General features: G+C 50.8%; 1 protein-coding gene across 2 annotated transcripts in view; it reads right to left on the bottom strand.

Moving 5' to 3' along the window:
* Nucleotides 1–1,270: 1,270 nt before the first annotated feature.
* The window catches only part of CARD9 (caspase recruitment domain family member 9), a 44,842-nt gene continuing 25,096 nt past the window's right edge, over nt 1,271–21,016 (bottom strand). The window contains exons 5-13 of one of the 2 annotated variants that reach the window (XM_083161091.1): nt 19,526–19,705; nt 17,682–17,837; nt 11,155–11,280; nt 10,411–10,596; nt 5,010–5,045; nt 4,631–4,679; nt 3,293–3,363; nt 2,646–2,722; nt 1,271–2,230 (exon numbers count right to left, since the gene is read on the bottom strand). In XM_083161091.1, coding sequence (XP_083017217.1) covers nt 2,146–2,230; nt 2,646–2,722; nt 3,293–3,363; nt 4,631–4,679; nt 5,010–5,045; nt 10,411–10,596; nt 11,155–11,280; nt 17,682–17,837; nt 19,526–19,705 — 966 coding nt within the window. In that variant the 3' untranslated portion in view covers nt 1,271–2,145. The remainder of the gene's footprint in view (nt 2,231–2,645; nt 2,723–3,292; nt 3,364–4,630; nt 4,680–5,009; nt 5,046–10,410; nt 10,597–11,154; nt 11,281–17,681; nt 17,838–19,525; nt 19,706–21,016) is intronic. The other variant, XM_083161092.1, reaches the window with a different exon arrangement.

The raw sequence follows: 21,016 nt of genomic DNA, 5'->3' as shown, positions 1-21,016 counted from the left end.
ACCTCATCAGGAGCATGCCAGGCATTGTAGGGAGGTTATACAGGCATGTGGAGGCCACACACACACACACACACTACGGAGCCTCATTTTGACTTGTTTTAAGGACATTACATCAAAGTTGGATCAGCCTGTAGTGTGTTTTCCCACTTTAATATTGAGTGTGACTCAGATCTCCAGTCCTCCATGGGTTAATAAATTTGATTTCCATTGATCATTTTTGTGTGATTGTGTTGTCAGCACATTCAACTATGTAAAGAACAAAGTATTTAATAAGAATATTTCATTCATTCAGATCTAGGATGTGTTATGTTAATGTTCCTTTATTTTTTTTGAGCAGCGTATATTCATTCAATGCTTTTTGCGAGCTGTGACAGTAACCCGAGTAGTACTGCCAGCTCGCTGTCACAGCTTGCATGGTCAATGTTCAACTGACCCCCTGCACACGACATTTCCACCTCTGGGTTTTTGCAGCGATGGCGAAATGGCGTGTGCGGCCGCTAAAACAGTGAGGCTGGTGGCTAAATGCAGCGGGCTCCCTGCATTAGCCGCGAGCCTCGCTGTTTGGGGGAATCCTTGCCGTCATCTGTCAGTGAAGGTTCCCCCAGGAACATTGAATAGGGTGTGGGGGTTAAATATGGGCCATAGCGTGTGTGGGGGGTATATGTATGTGTGGAGAGTTGTATATTTTTATGTAGGTGTGTGGAGCACAGTAGAGGTGTATGCATATGAATGTGTTGGTGTGTGTGCAGTCCTGTTCTCCTCCTGAATTGGGAAGAGGATCCAGCGTCTCCAAGCTCCGCCCTCTGCCTGTTACCCGGCTGTAGAGGACCTGGTCAGTGTTCACTGACCAGTGGGGGAGTAGCCGAAGGCAGTTAAGTGTGTCCTCAGCGTGTCGACACATACACCATAACAGGTAGTACTCAGCTGCCAGCATGTGGGCCTGAGGAGGTATCCGTGGTTCCAGACATCACATGGTAGGTGTCTGGTGGTGGCATCGATATCCCCACCCACTGCGTAGTGGGTGGAGTCAGTAATTGAGCAGTTACTGATGATAAAAGAATCCCCTATTGGCCTCCTGCCAGCATCTGCATCTGAGGGATCACACAGAGGGGTTATACAGAGTGGAGGAAGCACGTATGCAGCCGGCAGCAGCTGGGCTATAGGCTCTGAGTATAGACTCCTAGTCATCCGCCTACATGGGATGGTGCCAGCCCAGACATCTTCATGTCCTCGCTCCTGGTGTACGTCTACGCCCACACCAATACTGCTGCTGCAGGAACGCCTTTTATTATACATACAAATAATTACAAAAACATCAATACTTTGATCACTCATAGTAGCACTGTTCCCCGCTCTGCTGCACCTATTACACATTCCACCGCAGACAGCGCTAAATCCGTAACACTGTTATTTGTGCGGGCCCAGATACTGTACCTACCCTGAGCCACTCCCCCACACATACTGCACGCACCCTGTGTGCCCCCTCCCCCCACTGCACGCACCCTGTGTGCCCCCTCCCCCCCACACATACTGTACCTACCCTGTGCACCCGCCTCTCCCCGCCCAATAATGCACCACACGCAGGAATGTATAATGCAGGAAGCAGAGGACAGGTTTTGCTCCTTAGGGTAGAATGCGATGGGTACAGTTCACTGATTCCCTGTAAGGAGCTGCTCAGTGTAATGAAGAGTGGTACGAACGCAGAGATTTATCAGATGAAGATAAATGTTAGATCGCAGCAGCAGAAAGTGCACTGTCTCTGCACCCCGGGAGAATGCGCTGCGCATGCACCCCGGAAAGAATGCACTGCACCATAAGAAAATGTGCTGCACCTGCCACCCAGAAAGAATGCTCTGCACCCCGGGATAATTTGGTGTTCATATCTCTGATACATTATTGCTGCTACTTTGATTATTACATAGGGAGGGGTTATATGGAGACAGACACGCCATATGTACAATCTGTATAAGGGTTAGCCATTGGGCAGTGCCAGATCAGAAAGCACCTGCCCAGGCTAATATATCTGCCCCTACTGCCAGAAGTCTGTACTAAGCCACTGATAACATTGCTGGCTTGTCCAATATGGTCGCCCAATCACAGTGCTGTTTGTTGCTGTCCTTTGCCAGTAGGAGAAGCTGGGGGCAATTACGGGGTCCCATCAGTGTCGCTCTCCGTTGAGTAGTATTCCACCAATGTTGGGGACCAATCTCTTGATCTTAAGGCCCACTTTCTGGAAAATACAATGGTGCAATATTACTATACCCAGCAATACCAAGGTGAAGCAATTCTTACAGATGTGCAAATTAGCAGGACACAGCGCTGGTCTACAACCTGGGGTAGCCAACTTCAGTCCTTGAGAGCTACCAACAGTTAATGTTTTCCAGATCTCCTCACAGAATCACAAGTGAAGTAATTAGCTCCACCTGTGGATCTTTGAAAATGCGTTGGTGAGTAAAGAGTGCACCTAGGTTGTCTGGAAAATGTGAACTGTTGGTAGCTCTCGAGGACTGGAGTTGACTACCACTGGTCTACACGCTACGGAGTTCCACATTACCGCACACACCCAAAACCTTCCCTCAACATACCAAGGAGCACCAGGCATAGACCTAGTTACACAAATAGATGTGCAATCTCCTGGACATTACCTTCGATTATGCTCAAAGCTTTTGTTAATCCGTCTTCTCCCGTTACTGACTGGCACGCCATTTCCCAGGTTGTGTATCTAAAGGAGGGAGGATATGTATCATGATGCCTGACTATGTAACACATGCACAATGGGAATAACAAGACAATTTATTATCTCACGGCCAATCCTAGTACACCATAATCTAGAGACAGCCAAGCTGCAGCCCCTTTCCAACAAGCGAATCACAAGTCCCAGCATAGACCCTTGCAACAGGCTACTAGCAGATGCAATCGGGAAGGGGGACTATTAGCGATACTGCCAGCAGCCAGGACATGTTGGGTAGTTCCAGAACCGCTCAATAATCTGTGCCCATGCACATTACTGCCAGTAGGTGGAAATAGCGGCACCCCCATCAGGCTAAGCAAGGACAACATTGGGACTGCCTGCATCACCCACACATACACCCATATCGCCGTCTGATGGTCTTTAGCCACACAACAACCTTCCCCCAAATGAAATGGTTCCCTGCTGTGAATGATTGTAGCAAAGATTAAGCAATATGTAAAATCTGCAGACGTTCTAGTAACTGGAGAATAAGTGGAAAAAGCTGAAAATATCTTCCCCAGGTTGACAGCAAACTATGGTCTCGGTGAGATCAGATCTTACATTGCTGCTTGTCCCTGATGTCTCTGAGTGTTCGCCACCTGCGTCCACCTGCCCGGATTGTTGCTCTGTGCCTGGGTAGAAAAGTCAGTCTCCCATGTGATAATACATACACAGTGCTTATAATAGACTGCAACAGAAGGCTTATAATAAACATGACTACAAAATGATTGTAGCAATATTAGCCTTAAGCAGCTAATTACTTTCCTGTCCCCAACATCACTGGGCACGGCGCGGTACACCACACTTTTCCTCATACATTTACAAGCTATATGGTGATAGAACTAAATATATGAAACAAGAACACATTGGGGTACATGTAATGTAACCTGATAACATTGAGTAATGCTGTTCTCTAAACAACTGATTTAGTAAATTACACCCCATTTAGGAGTCATTATAGGAGGGAGCAATATGCTTATGCACCCCCATGGCGGTCCCAGACATATCATTCATCATTATTCCTAAAGTAGGGCAGCATGGTATGTGTAGTGGTTAGTAAAGGACATATATCACTGCCAGGAATCTCTATTTCCTGTCATCACCCCATTTAGAGGTCATTATAAGAGGGAGCAATATACACCCCCATAGCGGTCCCACACTGCTGTCCTGTAAAACACCGTTCCCAAACCTTGGTCCTCAGGGTACACTATCAGTCTAGATTTTAAGGCTAGCCATACCTTTGCATAGGTGATGTAATTAGTATCTCATTTTGATTTATCAATCTGTTTTTTAAGCTGGGATATCACTAAAAGCAGGGAGCGCCATGGGGGTGCCCCTAGAACCAAGGGTGATTGAACACTGCTGTAAAAGGTCCCTTTTGGGTTCCAAAACAGTCTATAAGCCAGAATACATGTGTGTTGGAGATAAGAAAGAAATAAGCTACATGGAGACTGTGCACAAGATGAATACTAGTGTAATTTCATCTGTCGTGTGTCTGTTGTATCTTTGTGTTACTACTGTGCAATGCCCAAGAATGTATGTGATCCTAGATTTACACAGGTAAATAATGGGGCAGATAATCATGTGTATTATACTAAAGGCATAAAGTGTAGTACACCTCATAGGCACCTTGTACCTGGACATGGATGCATCCCATATCCTGCCAGTTTATCCTTTGTGGGTACTGAGACCTGATATCAATGTACTCAATGCTGGCAACGAGACCTGCAGCAATGTCTGACTGACTCACAAAGTACATTTTCTTTGCAGTAAAAAAAAACTAAAAACATGTATGTACATGCACACGCTAAGGCGCTGTATCTGGGCTGCAACTGGCTGACTATATCCCATCCTGTGACTAATTCTACTACAGAATATCTTGTGACATGTCATACTTACTACTATCTTGCTGCGCCCTGCACTTATCTGCGCAGATCTGCTCATTTATCTAAAAAAAAAAAAAGAATAACAGGCATCAGACAAAGCCACACTGTGACATCACACAACATCTTGTACATCATGCAACGCCACGCTGTGACATCACAACATCCTGTACATCAGACAAAGCCACACTGTGACATCGCACAACATCCTGTACATCACACAAAGCCATACTGTGATATCACACAACATCCTGTACATCATACAAAGCCACGCTGCGACATTAACATGTCTGAGGTACTATTCCGTACTCATCCTACAATATAGCTGTATACTTAGCAGTGACCAGCCCCCATTACCCATTATCCCCTTCTCCATGATAACTGTGAGTACTCACCTCCTGAGAACTACGTGATGACAGCTCATCAGAGGACTGGAGAAGACAAAGAGACATTATTTCATGTGTGAAGCTGTAATAATCTATTGGGTGCCCCATGGTGGAGGAAGATCTAGCACCCGTCTATAAGACTGGAGTGTAATGAACTCCAGAGCTGGGCAAACATTGATGTTACACCCTGTTACTAGTGCATAGGCTGGACATGGGAGGATACAGGGAACCTAGTGCATAGGCTGGACATGGGAGGATACAGAGATCCTAGTGCATAGGCTGGACATGGGAGGAGACCGGGATCCTAGTGCATAGGCTGGACATGGGAGTAGACCGGGATCCTAGTGCATAGGCTGGACATGGGAGGAGACCGGGATCCTAGTGCATAGGCTGGACATGGGAGGAGACCGGGATCCTAGTGCATAGGCTGGACATGGGAGGATACAGGGAACCTAGTGCATAGGCTGGACATGGGAGGATACAGGGAACCTAGTGCATTGGCTGGACATGGGAGGATACAGGGAACCTAGTGCATAGGCTGGACATGGGTGGAGACCGGGATCCTAGTGCATAGGCTGGACATGGGAGGATACAGAGATCCTAGTGCATAGGCTGGACATGAGAGGAGACCGGGATCCTAGTGCATAGGCTGGACATGGGAGGAGACCGGGATCCTAGTGCATAGGCTGGACATGGGAGGAGACCGGGATCCTAGTGCATAGGCTGGACATGGGAGGATACAGGGAAGCACACCATCTTACTAGCCCATAGGCTGGTCTGATGCACACCTTTTTACTAGCGTATAAGCTGGAGAAAAGAGGAGGCTGGCTGACACACCCTCTTATAATGCATAGGCTGGACATAGGAGCACTCTGGGAAGCAGAACCTCTTACATAGGAGGACACAGGAAGCACACCTTTCTACTGGCATATAGGCAGGACATAGGAGGATAACGTGAAGCACACCCTCTTATTAGCGCATAACTTGGACATAGGAGGACATTGGGAAGCACATCCATTGACTAGTGCATAGGCTGGACATGGGAGGAGATAGATGCACACCCTCTTACTAGTACATAGGCTGGATATGAGAAGCGCGTCCTCTTACTAGCACACAGGCTGGATATGGGAAGCACGTCCTCTTACTAGTGCATAGGCTGGACATGAGAGGAGACTGAAGCACAGCCACTTACTAGTGCATAGGCTGCACATGGGAGGAGATGGAAGCACACCCTCTAGTGCATAGGCTGGACATGGGAGGAGGCGGAAGCACACCCTCTTACTAGTGCATAGGCTGGACATGGGAGGAGACAGAAGCACACCCTCTTACTAGTACATAGGTTGGATATGGGAAGCATGTCCTCATATTAGTGCATAGGTGGACATGGGAGGAGATGGAAGCACACCCTTTTACTAGTGCTTAGGCTGGACATGGGAGGAGACTGAAGCACATCCTCTTACTAGTGCTTAGGCTGGACATGGGAGTAGACAGAAGCACACCCTCTTACTAGTGCATAGGCTGGACATGGGAGGAGACTGAAGCACACCCTCTTACTAGTGCATAGGCTGGACATTGGAGGAGACGGAAGCACACCCTCTTACTAGTGCATAGGCTGGATATGGGAAGCACGTCCTCATATTAGTGCATAGGCGGACATGGGAGGAGATGGAAGCACACCCTCTTACTAGTGCATAGGCTGGACATGGGAGGAGACTGAAGCTCACCCTCTTACTAGTGCATAGGCTGGACATGGGAGGAGATATATGCACACCCTCTTACTAGTACATAGGCTGGATATGAGAAGCGCGTCCTCTTACTAGCACACAGGCTGGATATGGGAAGCACGTCCTCTTACTAGTGCATAGGCTGGACATGAGAGGAGACTGAAGCACACCCTCTTACTAGTGCATAGGCTGCACATGGGAGGAGATGGAAGCACACCCTCTAGTGCATAGGCTGGACATGGGAGGAGGCGGAAGCACACCCTCTTACTAGTGCATAGGCTGGACATGGGAGGAGACAGAAGCACACCCTCTTACTAGTACATAGGTTGGATATGGGAAGCATGTCCTCATATTAGTGCATAGGTGGACATGGGAGGAGATGGAAGCACACCCTTTTACTAGTGCTTAGGCTGGACATGGGAGTAGACAGAAGCACACCCTATTACTAGTGCATAGGCTGGACATGGGAGGAGACTGAAGCACACCCTCTTACTAGTGCATAGGCTGGACATTGGAGGAGACGGAAGCACACCCTCTTACTAGTGCATAGGCTGGATATGGGAAGCACGTCCTCATATTAGTGCATAGGCGGACATGGGAGGAGATGGAAGCACACCCTCTTACTAGTGCATAGGCTGGACATGGGAGGAGACTGAAGCTCACCCTCTTACTAGTGCATAGGCTGGACATGGGAGGAGACGGAAGCACACCCTCTTACTAGTGCATAGGCTGGACATTGGAGGAGATGGAAGCACACCCTCTTACTAGTGCATAGGCTGGACATGGGAGGAGATGGAAGCACACCCTCTTACTAGTGCATAGGCTGGACATGGGAGGAGATGGAAGCACACCCTCTTACTAGTGCATAGGCTGGACATGGGAGGAGATGGAAGCACACCCTCTTACTAGTGCATAGGCTGGACATGGGAGGAGATGGAAGCACACCCTTTTACTAGTGCTTAGGCTGGACATGGGAGTAGACAGAAGCACACCTTCTTACTATTGCATAGGCTGGACATGGGAGGAGACGGAAGCACACCCTCTTACTAGTGCATAGGCTGGACATGGGAGGAGACGGAAGCACACCCTCTTACTAGTGCATAGGCTGGACATGAGAGGAGACTGAAGCACATCCTCTTACTAGTGCATAGGCTGGACATGGGAGGAGACTGAAGCTCACCCTCTTACTAGTGCATAGGCTGGACATGGGAGGAGACGGAAGCACACCCTTTTACTAGTGCTTAGGCTGGACATGGGAGTAGACAGAAGCACACCCTCTTACTATTGCATAGGCTGGACATGGGAGGAGACGGAAGCACACCCTCTTACTAGTGCATAGGCTGGACATGAGAGGAGACTGAAGCACATCCTCTTACTAGTGCATAGGCTGGACATGGGAGGAGACTGAAGCTCACCCTCTTACTAGTGCATAGGCTGGACATGGGAGGAGACTGAAGCTCACCCTCTTACTAGTGCATAGGCTGGACATTGGAGGAGACGGAAGCACACCCTCTTACTAGTGCATAGGCTGGACATGAGAGGAGACTGAAGCACATCCTCTTACTAGTGCATAGGCTGGACATGGGAGGAGACTGAAGCACATCCTCTTACTAGTGCATAGGCCGACATGGGAGGAGATGGAAGCACACCCTCTTACTAGTGCATAGGCTGGACATGGGAGGAGATGGAAGCACACCCTTTTACTAGTGCTTAGGCTGGACATGGGAGTAGACAGAAGCTCACCCTCTTACTATTGCATAGGCTGGACAAAGGAGGAGATGGAAGCACACCCTCTTACTAGTGCATAGGCTGGACATGGGAGGAGATGGAAGCACACCCTCTTACTAGTGCATAGGCTGGACATGGGAGGAGATGGAAGCACACCCTCTTACTAGTGCATAGGCTGGATATGTGAAGCACACTCTCTTACTATGCATAGGCTGGACATGGGAGGAGATGGAAGCACACCCTCTTACTAGTGCATAGGCTGGACATAGGAGGAGATGGAAGCACACCCTCTTACTAGTGCATAGGCTGGACATGGGAGGAGATGGAAGCACACCCTCTTACTAGTGCATAGGCTGGACATGGGAGGAGACTGAAGCACACCCTCTTACTAGTGCATAGGCTGGACATAGGAGGAGATGGAAGCACACCCTCTTACTAGTGCATAGGCTGGACATGGGAGGAGACGGAAGCACACCCTCTTACTATTGCATAGGCTGGACATGGGAGGAGACGGAAGCACACCCTCTTACTATTGCATAGGCTGGACATAGGAGGAGATGGAAGCACACCTCACTAGGCTTGATATTTGAAGCATGTCCTCTTACTGGTGCATAGGCGGAGACCGGGAAGCACACCCTCTTATTAGCACATAGGCTGGACATGGAAGGACAGTGGAAAGTCTCTAAAGGTGCCCACCTCTGAACAATCCAATCTCCCATGAAATCCAGAACACTCCTGGCCAGAAGATATAATGCACACACAAAACTGCAAATCATTAACACATCGTTCATCACCCCTACACCCGGAACGATGTGCTAAATTCTGCACCACAGTTCGTTACCTGACTGCTGCGCGCATCGTTACCATCCCCACACACAGATAGATCGTTTCAGTTGGTTGGAAACAGCCATAGAGTCTATGTGTGTGTGGGCAGCTTTAGTCTGAGCCCAGATCAACTAATGAATCACAATATTACGATAAGGGTTTATTGTACAGGGATAGAGGTACCATGGTGCACAATACCAGACACATGCTCATTACATGGGGAGAAGAGAAACATTTACTGTATATAACTAAATAAGAAAGTCATTCCATTTATCACCTCTATATGAAAATAACAATAAGATGTAAAATGCAGTGAGTAGGATATACCAGCATGGCCTGCAGGGGGCGCTGACAATGTCAGTGTGGACAGTTTGCGACATTCATAGAATACAGTGCTATAAATGATAAAAGTGCGCAGAAATGTGGGTAACCTCGCTCACGAAATTTTTCCTTTAAAAATAGTGGTGAGAGCAGTTTTAGCGGTATGTTTCCTCGTCCCCGCTCTGGTTCTGCCGAGCAGCAGCCAGCTCCCGCTGTGGAGAATGCAAACGCGTTTCACCACAGTACAGAACTTCCTCAGGGGGATCTCTTGGGAACTGTCCTATCGATTGTACACACAGTTACACTCTCCCTTCTGAGCCACTCTCTCTCCACTTGTCTCAACTCTGCCCCTCTTCCACTAGATTGTAAGCTCTCTCACCAGCAGGACCTTACCAGCTGCACTTATTTTATCTATATTTTATGTCCCCACTTCATGCACGTCCTGTTGTCCCCACTGCCTGGCGCTGTGGGACCCTGCAACACCTTACACAGAAAACTGCATTAATACTACATGCGGAGATAAACGGTGTAATAGAGCTGTCTACATTTTTACAGGTTACAGGCATCGATTCGGATTATCTGTCATTCCCATATGGAGGACTGCAGCAAGGAATGTACTGTAGTACCCTCTATAGCCTGTAGGTGTCACTGCTGCTCTCTCCATCTGTAGAGACAGTTTATGCCCAACTGGACACTACCACAAACCAGGCATGTCCTTGGTTCTGGAAATGGCCATTAAGGACTCTATGGGACACTGACCTATGGCACGAGCTACTAATACAGACATTACTCAGGAGTTAGGTTATCTGTACCAGCGCTGAAGCCTCTTTCCTTTTCAGCTTAGTCTCCAGAGCTAACAATAATTCCTCGCTCCGGAACAGCTGGATCTGCAGATCATCACATTTCTCCCCAAGGTCCCGGATCTGCTTGCGGTAGCAGTCTTTCTCCACCAGGCTCTTGGCACATTGCTTGTGGTACTCCTCCCTTCTAGCGATGGCCTGGGGTGTGAGAAAGGAGAATTGGTCACCTATGGTGGGAGGGGCTTATATTCCACCAGGTGATACAAGATGGTCATGAGGTGAGTGATACAAGATGGCCGTAACAGCACAAGCTGGGAGGGGTGTGGTTCAAATGGCACAGGAGTGAGGGTGGTGGTGCACAGGCGTGTCGGCACAGGTGGACAGGCACAGGCGTATCAGAAGGGTGGGGTGGCACAGGTAGGAGGGTTATGAGATACAGACGGGGTGTGGCGGCACAGGTTGGAGGGTGGTGGGGCACAGGCGGCAGGGTGGTGAGACACAGGCGGGTGGCACAGGCCGGAGGGAGGGGCAGCACAGGCGGAAAGGTGGTGTGGCACAAGCAAGTGGGTGGGGCTACACAGGTGGGAGGTTGGTGCGACACAGGTGGGCAGCAAAGGCGGGAGGGTGGTGGTGCACAGGTGTGTCGAGAGGATGGTGTGGCACAGGCGGAAGGTTGGTGCGACACAAATAGCATTGGCATTGCCACCAGTCATGGTTCATGTAGAAGATAACACACTGGCAACTGTGGCTTCATACCAGGTTCCGCTCCACGCACACTTCTTCCATCTGCTGTAGTATAATCTCTATACGATCTTTGTACATTTTGGAATCTTTCTTCAGAGTTGTGCACTGGAGATCCAGGACCTCCTTCTCTTCCAAGTACTGAGGAAGAAGAGAATCATTTGTTATGGTGTGTACATACTTGTACAATGTGCATGAGATTTTGACTATATAGTCAAAATCTCATCTGGATCGCATGTATGGGTTTTAACCCTTGCGATCCCGATGCGCGCTCCCGTATCGCAGCCAGAAAGTCTTGGCTGCATAGACTATATAGTGCAGATCTGCACTATATAGTCTAAATTGTATATATTGTGTACATAGTCTAAATTGTACAAGTGTGTACACACCTTAATAGTGTGTACAGATGGTAAGATTTGGCTTCCGATGTTCCCGATATAGGGAACATCGGAAGCCAAATCGCATGCTCCCGTGTGAGCGCATATCGGTATACAGATAAAGAGGGCAGGCAACACTATATAGTGCAGATCTGCACTATATAGTCTAAATTGTGCCCCTCTGGCATGCCGTAAGATGCGAGTCCCGATGCGATCTGATCGCGTCGGGACTCGCATCTCACGGCAGTATCTGCCGTGTGTACACACCTTAAATTGTAAAATAGTCTAAATTGTACAAGTGTGTACACACCTTAAGATTGTGCCAGAGACATGTCCCAGCAATTCCCATAGCAGCCACGGGATCAGTATAACACAGATATAAATGTAGTGCAGTGTCAATGCTCTTGTGGTATGTTACTGCTGCGGTGCACGGCATTGTGTGCTGGTTACATAAGGCAGGGCATTGCAGGTGGTGGTATGTTACTGCTGCAGTGCACGGCATTGTGTGCTGGTTACATAAGGCAGGGCATTGCAGATGGTGGTATGTTACTGCTGCGGTGCACGGCATTGTGTGCTGGTTACATAAGGCAGGGCATTGCAGGTGGTGGTATGTTACTGCTGCGGTGCACGGCATTGTGTGCTGGTTACATAAGGCAGGGCATTGCAGATGGTAGTATGTTACTGCTGCGGTGCACGGCATTGTGTGCTGGTTTCATAAGGCAGGGCATTGCAGGTGGTGGTATGTTACTGCTGCGGTGCACGACATTGTGTGCTGGTTACATAAGGCAGGGCATTGAAGGTGGTGGTATGTTACTGCTGCGGTGCACGGCATTATGTGCTGGTTACATAAGGCAGGGCATTGCAGGTGGTGGTATGTTACAGCTGCGGTGCACTGCATTGTGTGCTGGTTACATAAAGCAGGGCATTGCACGTGGTGGCATGTTACTGCTGCGGTGCAGGGCATTGTGTGCTGGTTACATAAGGCAGGGCATTGCAGATGGTGGTATGTTACTGCTGCGGTGCACGGCATTATGTGCTGGTTACATAAGGCAGGGCATTGCAGATGGTGGTATGTTACTGCTGCGGTGCACTGCATTGTGTGCTGGTTACATAAGGCAGGGCATTGAAGGTGGTGGTATGTTACTGCTGCAGTGCACGGCATTATGTGCTGGTTACATAAGGCAGGGCATTGCAGGTGGTGGTATGTTACTGCTGCGGTGCACGGCATTGTGTGCTGGTTACATAAGGCAGGCATTGCAGGTGGTGGTATGTTACTGCTGCGGTGCACGGCATTGTGTGCTGGTTACATAAAGCAGGGCATTGCAGGTGGGGGTATGTTACTGCTGCAGTGCACGGCATTGTGTGCTGGTTACATAAGGCAGGGCATTGCAGGTGGAGGCATGTTACTGCTGCGGTGCACGGCATTGTGTGCTGGTTACATAAGGCAGGGCATTGAAGGTGGTGGTATGTTACTGCTGCAGTGCACGGCATTGTGTGCTGGTTACATAAGGCAGGGCATTGCAGGTGGGGGTATGTTACTGCTGCAGTGCACGGCATTGTGTGCTGGTTACATAAGGCAGGGCATTGAAGGTGGTGGTATGTTACTGCTGCAGTGCACGGCATTGTGTGCTGGTTACATAAGGCAGGGCATTGAAGGTGGTGGTATGTTACTGCTGCAGTGCACGGCATTGTGTGCTGGTTACATAAGGCAGGGAATTGCAGGTGGTGGTATGTTACTGCTGCGGTGCACGGCATTGTGTGCTGGTTACATAAGGCAGGGCATTGCAGGTGGTGGTATGTTACTGCTGCGGTGCACGGCATTGTGTGCTGGTTACATAAGGCAGGGCATTGCAGGTGGTGGTATGTTACTGCTGCGGTGCACAGCATTGTGTGCTGGTTACATAAGGCAGGGCATTGACGGTGGTGGTATGTTACTGCTGCGGTGCACGGCATTATGTGCTGGTTACATAAGGCAGGGCATTGCAGGTGGTGGTATGTTACTGCTGCGGTGCACGGCATTGTGTGCTGGTTACATAAGGCAGGCATTGCAGGTGGTGGTATGTTACTGCTGCGGTGCACGGCATTGTGTGCTGGTTACATAAAGCAGGGCATTGCAGGTGGGGGTATGTTACTGCTGCAGTGCACGGCATTGTGTGCTGGTTACATAAGGCAGGGCATTGCAGGTGGAGGCATGTTACTGCTGCGGTGCACGGCATTGTGTGCTGGTTACATAAGGCAGGGCATTGAAGGTGGTGGTATGTTACTGCTGCAGTGCACGGCATTGTGTGCTGGTTACATAAGGCAGGCATTGCATGTGAGGGTATGTTACTGCTGCAGTGCATGGCATTGTGTGCTGGTTACATAAGGCAGGGCATTGAAGGTGGTGGTATGTTACTGCTGCAGTGCACGGCATTGTGTGCTGGTTACATAAGGCAGGGCATTGCAGGTGGTGGCATATTACTGCTGCGGTGCACGGCATTGTGTGCTGGTTACATAAGGCAGGGCATTGCAGGTGGTGGTATGTTACTGCTGCAGTGCACGGCATTGTGTGCTGGTTACATAAGGCAGGGCATTGCAGGTGGTGGTATGTTACTGCTGCGGTGCACGCCATTGTGTGCTGGTTACATAAGGCAGGGCATTGCAGGTGGTGGTATGTTACTGCTGCGGTGCACAGCATTGTGTGCTGGTTACATAAGGCAGGGCATTGAAGGTGGTGGTATGTTACTGCTGCGGTGCACGGCATTATGTGCTGTTACATAAGGCAGGGCATTGCAGGTGGTGGCATATTACTGCTGCGGTGCACGGCATTGTGTGCTGGTTACATAAGGCAGGGCATTGCAGGTGGTGGTATGTTACTGCTGCGGTGCAAGGCATTGTGTGCTGGTTACATAAGGCAGGGCATTGCAGATGGTGGCATGTTACTGCTGCGGTACATGGCATTGTGTGCTGGTTACATAAGGCAGGGCATTGCAGATGGTGGCATGTTACTGCTGCGGTACACGGCATTGTGTGCTGGTTACATAAGGCAGGGCATTGCAGATGGTGGCATGTTACTGCTGCAGTGCACGGCATTGTGTGCTGGTTACATAAGGCAGGGCATTGCAGGTGGTGGCATATTACTGCTGCGGTGCACGGCATTGTGTGCTGGTTACATAAGGCAGGGCATTGCAGGTGGTGGTATGTTACTGCTGCGGTGCAAGGCATTGTGTGCTGGTTACATAAGGCAGGGCATTGCAGATGGTAGTATGTTACTGCTGCGGTGCACGGCATTGTGTGCTGGTTACATAAGGCAGGGCATTGCAGGTGGTGGTATGTTACTGCTGCGGTGCACGGCATTGTGTGCTGGTTACATAAGGCAGGGCATTGCAGGTGGTGGCATGTTACTGCTGAGGTGCACGGCATTGTGTGCTGGTTACATAAGGCAGGGCATTGCAGGTGGTGGCATGTTACTGCTGCGGTGCACGGCATTGTGTGCTGGTACATAAGGCAGGGCATTGCAGGTGGTGGCATGTTACTGCTGCAGTGCACGGCATTGTGTGCTGGTTACATAAGGCAGGGCATTGCAGGTGGTGGTATGTTACTACTGCGGTGCACGGCATTGTGTGCTGGTTACATAAGGCAGGACATTGCAGGTGGTGGCATGTTACTGCTGCGGTACATGGCATTGTGTGCTGGTTACATAAGGCAGGGCATTGCAGATGGTGGCATGTTACTGCTGCGGTACATGGCATTGTGTGCTGGTTACATAAGGCAGGGCATTGCAGATGGTGGCATGTTACTGCTGCGGTACACGGCATTGTGTGCTGGTTACATAAGGCAGGGCATTGCAGATGGTGGCATGTTACTGCTGCAGTGCACGGCATTGTGTGCTGGTTACATAAGGCAGGGCATTGCAGGTGGTGGTATGTTACTGCTGCGGTGCACGGCATTGTGTGCTGGTTACATAAGGCAGGGCATTGCAGGTGGTGGTATGTTACTGCTGCAGTGCACGGCATTGTGTGCTGGTTACATAAAGCAGGGCATTGCAGATGGTAGTATGTTACTGCTGCGGTGCACGGCATTGTGTGCTGGTTACATAAGGCAGGGCATTGCAGATGGTGACATGTTACTGCTGCGGTACATGGCATTGTGTGCTGGTTACATAAAGCAGGGCATTGCAGGTGGTGACATGTTACTGCTGCGGTACATGGCATTGTGTGCTGGTTACATAAGGCAGGCATTGCAGGTGGTGGTATGTTACTGCTGCAGTGCACGGCATTGTGTACTGGTTACATAAGGCAGGGCATTGCAGATTGTGGTATGTTACTGCTGCAGTGCACGGCATTGTGTGCTGGTTACATAAGGCAGGGCATTGCAGGTGGTGGTATGTTACTGCTGCGGTGCACGGCATTGTGTGCTGGTTACATAAGGCAGTGCATTGCAGGTGGTGGCATGTTACTGCTGCGGTGCATGGCATTGTGTGCTGGTTACATAAGGCAGGCATTGCAGGTGGTGGTATGTTACTACTTCGGTGCACGGCATTGTGTACTGGTTACATAAGGCAGGGCATTGCAGGTGGTGGTATGTTACTGCTGCGGTGCACGGCATTGTGTGCTGGTTACATAAGGCAGGGGCATTGCAGGTGGTGGCATGTTACTGCTGCAGTGCACGGCATTGTGTGCTGGTTACATAAGGCAGGGCATTGCAGGTGGTGACATGTTACTGCTGAGGTGCACGGCATTGTGTGCTGGTTACATAAGGCAGGGCATTGCAGGTGGTGGCATGTTACTGCTGCGGTGCACGGCATTGTGTGCTGGTACATAAGGCAGGGCATTGCAGGTGGTGGCATGTTACTGCTGCAGTGCACGGCATTGTGTGCTGGTTACATAAGGCAGGGCATTGCAGGTGGTGGTATGTTACTACTGCGGTGCACGGCATTGTGTGCTGGTTACATAAGGCAGGACATTGCAGGTGGTGGCATGTTACTGCTGCGGTACATGGCATTGTGTGCTGGTTACATAAGGCAGGGCATTGCAGATGGTGGCATGTTACTGCTGCGGTACACGGCATTGTGTGCTGGTTACATAAGGCAGGGCATTGCAGATGGTGGCATGTTACTGCTGCGGTACACGGCATTGTGTGCTGGTTACATAAGGCAGGGCATTGCAGATGGTGGCATGTTACTGCTGCAGTGCACGGCATTGTGTGCTGGTTACATAAGGCAGGGCATTGCAGGTGGTGGTATGTTACTGCTGCGGTGCACGGCATTGTGTGCTGGTTACATAAGGCAGGGCATTGCAGGTGGTGGTATGTTACTGCTGCAGTGCACGGCATTGTGTGCTGGTTACATAAAGCAGGGCATTGCAGATGGTAGTATGTTACTGCTGCGGTGCACGGCATTGTGTGCTGGTTACATAAGGCAGGGCATTGCAGATGGTGACATGTTACTGCTGCGGTACATGGCATTGTGTGCTGGTTACATAAAGCAGGGCATTGCAGGTGGTGACATGTTACTGCTGCGGTACATGGCATTGTGTGCTGGTTACATAAGGCAGGCATTGCAGGTGGTGGTATGTTACTGCTGCAGTGCACGGCATTGTGTACTGGTTACATAAGGCAGGGCATTGCAGATTGTGGTATGTTACTGCTGCAGTGCACGGCATTGTGTGCTGGTTACATAAGGCAGGGCATTGCAGGTGGTGGTATGTTACTGCTGCGGTGCACGGCATTGTGTGCTGGTTACATAAGGCAGGGCATTGCAGGTGGTGGCATGTTACTGCTGCGGTGCATGGCATTGTGTGCTGGTTACATAAGGCAGGCATTGCAGGTGGTGGTATGTTACTACTTCGGTGCATGGCATTGTGTACTGGTTACATAAGGCAGGGCATTGCAGGTGGTGGTATGTTACTGCTGCGGTGCACGGCATTGTGTGCTGGTTACATAAGGCAGGGCATTGCAGGTGGTGGCATGTTACTGCTGCAGTGCACGGCATTGTGTGCTGGTTACATAAGGCAGGGCATTGCAGGTGGTGGCATGTTACTGCTGCAGTGCACGGCATTGTGTGCTGGTTACATAAGGCAGGGCATTGCAGGTGGTGACATGTTACTGCTGCGGTGCATGGCATTGTGTGCTGGTTACATAAGGCAGGGCATTGCAGATGGAGGGAGGTAAGTGGTGTGTACCTACCTTGTCTCTCAAGTCCTCAGCTTGCCGCAGACTCATTTTCAGGGTGTACACATTATTCACCATGTCCTGGTGCTGCTCCAAGGCCTGCCTGCGATCATCTTCTAGATCCTGAATGTACAGTTTTGTCTTCTCCGATGTCCCTTCTCTGGGTACACTCTAAATTGGATAAATAAAGTATATAATATCTATCTGTATGCATAAACCTCAGCCAAATAAATGTATTTTAAGATCGTACATAACCGATTTCCATCTCCTGCGCACATGGGCTGAATCAGAGGTAGATCCAGGTAGTACAGCTGCTATGTCCTATGTATGTATGTATGCATAAGCCATAGGGCGCACCCTGATGGATCTGTTGTGCAACCATTGGATATGAGTAATCCTCAGCTTATCGGGATGTCCAGTGAAATCATTTCACCAGCAGTGGGCAGGGAGAGCGCCGTCTGCTGGTGACCAGCAGAGAGCAGGGAGAGCGCCATCTGCTGGTGACTAGCAGTAGGCAGGGAAAGCACCATCTGCTGGTGACCAGTAGTTGTGGCAGGGAGAGCGCCAACTGCTGGTGACCACCAGTGTTGGGCAGGGAGAGTGCCATCTACTGGTGTCTAGGAGTGGGCAGGGAGAGTGCCGTCTGCTGGTGAACAGTATTGAGCAGGGAGAGTGCCGTCTGCTGGTGACCAGCAGTGGGTAGTGAGAGCGCCATCTGCTGGTAACCAGCTGGCAGGGAGAGCGCCATCTGCTGGTGACTACCAGTGGTGGGCAGGGAGAGTGCAGTCTGCTGGTGACTAGCAGTGGGCAGGAAGAGTGCCATCTGCTGGTGACTACCAGTGGTGGGCAGGGAGAGTGCAGTCTGCTGGTGATTAGCAGTGGGCAGGGAGAGTGCCGTCTGCTGGTGACCAGCAGTGGGCAGGAAGTGCGCCATCTGCTGGTGACCCACAGTGGGCAGGGAGAGCGTCATCTGCTGGTGTCCAGTAGTGGTGGGCAGGGAGAGTGCCATCTGCTGGTGACCAGCTGGCAGGGAGAGCGCCAACTGCTGGTGACCACCAGTGGTGGGCAGGAAGAGTGCCATCTGCTGGTGACCAGCACTGGGCAGAGAGAGTGCCATCTGCTGGTGACCAGCAGTGGACAGAGAGTGTGCTATCTGCTGGTGACCAGCAGTGGGCAGGCAGAGTGCTATCTGCTGGTGACCAGCAGTGGGCAGGCAGTGTGCTATCTGCTGGTGACCAGCAGTGGGCAGGCAGTGTGCTATCTGCTGGTGACCAGCAGTGGGCAGGCAGTGTGCTATCTGCCTGTGACCAGCAGTTGACAGAGAGAGTGCCATCTGCTGGTGACCAGCAGTGGGCAGGCAGAGTGCTATCTGCTGGTGACCAGCAGTGGGCAGGCAGAGTGCTATCTGCTGGTGACAGCTGGCAGGGAGAGCGCCATCTGCTGGTGACCACCAGTGGTGGGCAGGGAGCGTGCCGTCTGCTGGTGACCACCACTGGGCAGAGAGAGTGCCATCTGCTGGTGACCAGCAGTGGACAGAGTGTGCTATCTGCTGGTGACCGGCAGTGGGCAGGCAGAGTGCTATCTGCTGGTGACCAGCAGTAGTCAGAGAGAGCGCCATCTGCTGTTGACCAGTGGGCAGGGAGAGTGCTATCTGCTTGGTGACGGACAGTGGGCAGAGAGAGCGCCATCTGCTGTTGACCAGTGGGCAGGGAGAGCGCTATCTGCTTGGTGACCGGCAGTGGGCAGGCAGAGTGCTATCTGCTGTTGACCAGTGGGCAGGGAGAGTGCTTTCTCCTTGTGACCAGCAGTGGGTAGAGAGAGTGTTATTCCACCAGTGGACAGGGTGAGGGGCTTCCTACCTGCAGAGGATTGTCCAGCTCCTGGATTCTGGCCTTCAGCAGCTCGTTCTCCCTCTGCAGCTCATACATGACGTCCCGACTCGGCTTCTTCTCAATAGCATTCTTTAATTTCAGTGTCTGTTTCCTCTCCAGCTTACAGTCATCCTCGGCCTTCATCAGACTGTGCTTCAGCTTCTCTATCTGCATTACATCAGTGACAGTGACAGCCAACATCACACCTGGCATGCTGGTAGTCCTACATCATACTGGCCTCCAGCATGAAGGGCACACTGGCATATTGCCCATGTATACTGACATGCCCTGGCTCAGTGTGGTGCAGTCACAAAAGGACCTCCACAGCAGGCATACTGGCATAGTGCCCGGGAACCCTCTATACTTACCTCCAGTAGGAAGGGCACACTGGCATAGTGCCCGGGTACCCTCTATACGAACCTCCAGTAGAAAGGGCACACTGTCATAGTGCCCAGGTACCCTCTATACTGACCTCTGGCAGGAAGGGCATACTGGTATAGTGCCCGTGTACCCTCTATACTGACCTCCGGCAGGGAGTTTACACTGGCATAGTGCCTGGGTACCCTCTATACTGACTTCCAGTAGAAAGGGCACACTGGCATAGTGCCCAGGTACCCTCTATACCAGGGGTGGGCAATAAGCAGCCCTCCAGCTGTTGATAAACTGCACATCCCAGCATGCCTTGCCTTAGTTTTGCTATTTGGCCATGCTAAAATTGATGCAAGGCATGCTGGGATGTGTAGTTTATCAACCGCTGGAGGGATGCTTATTGCCCAACTTTGCTCTATACCAATCTCCAGCAGGAAGGGCATGCTGGCATAGTGCCAGGGTACCCTCGATACTGACCTCCAATAGGAAGGGCACACTGGTATAGTGCCCGGGTACTGTCTGTACTGACCTCTGGCAGGAAGGGCACACTGGCATAGTGCCCAGGTACCCTCTATACCAATCTCCAGTAGGAAGCGCACACTGGCATAGTGCCCAAGTATCCTCTATACTGACATCCGGCAGGGAGGTTACACTGGCATAGTGGCCGGGTACTCTCTATACTGACCTCCAGTAGGAAGCGCACACTGGCATAGCGACTGGGTACCCTCTATACGGACCTCCAGCAGGAAGCGCACACTGGCATAGTGCCCAGGTACCCTCTATACTGACCTCTGGCAGGAAGGGCACACTGGCATAGTGCCCAGGTACCCTCTATACTGACCTCCAGTAGAAAAAGCACACTGGCATAGTGCCTGGGTACCCTCTATACTGACCTCCATCTGGAATGACACACTGGCATTGTGCCCGGGTACCCTCTATACTGACCTCCAGCAAGAATGACACACTGGCATTGTGCCCAGGTACCCTCTATACTGACCTCCAGTAGAAAAAGCACACTGGCATAGTGCCTGGGTACCCTCTATACTGACCTCCATCTGGAATGACACACTGGCATTGTGCCCGGGTACCCTCTATACTGACCTCCGGCAA

This window comes from Crinia signifera, chromosome 9 (assembly GCF_055691185.1).
Source record: "Crinia signifera chromosome 9, ASM5569118v1, whole genome shotgun sequence".
Taxonomy (NCBI): domain Eukaryota; kingdom Metazoa; phylum Chordata; class Amphibia; order Anura; family Myobatrachidae; genus Crinia; species Crinia signifera.
The sequence above is the reverse complement of the archived record's forward strand: the minus strand, read 5'-3'. Positions and strand labels throughout refer to the sequence as shown.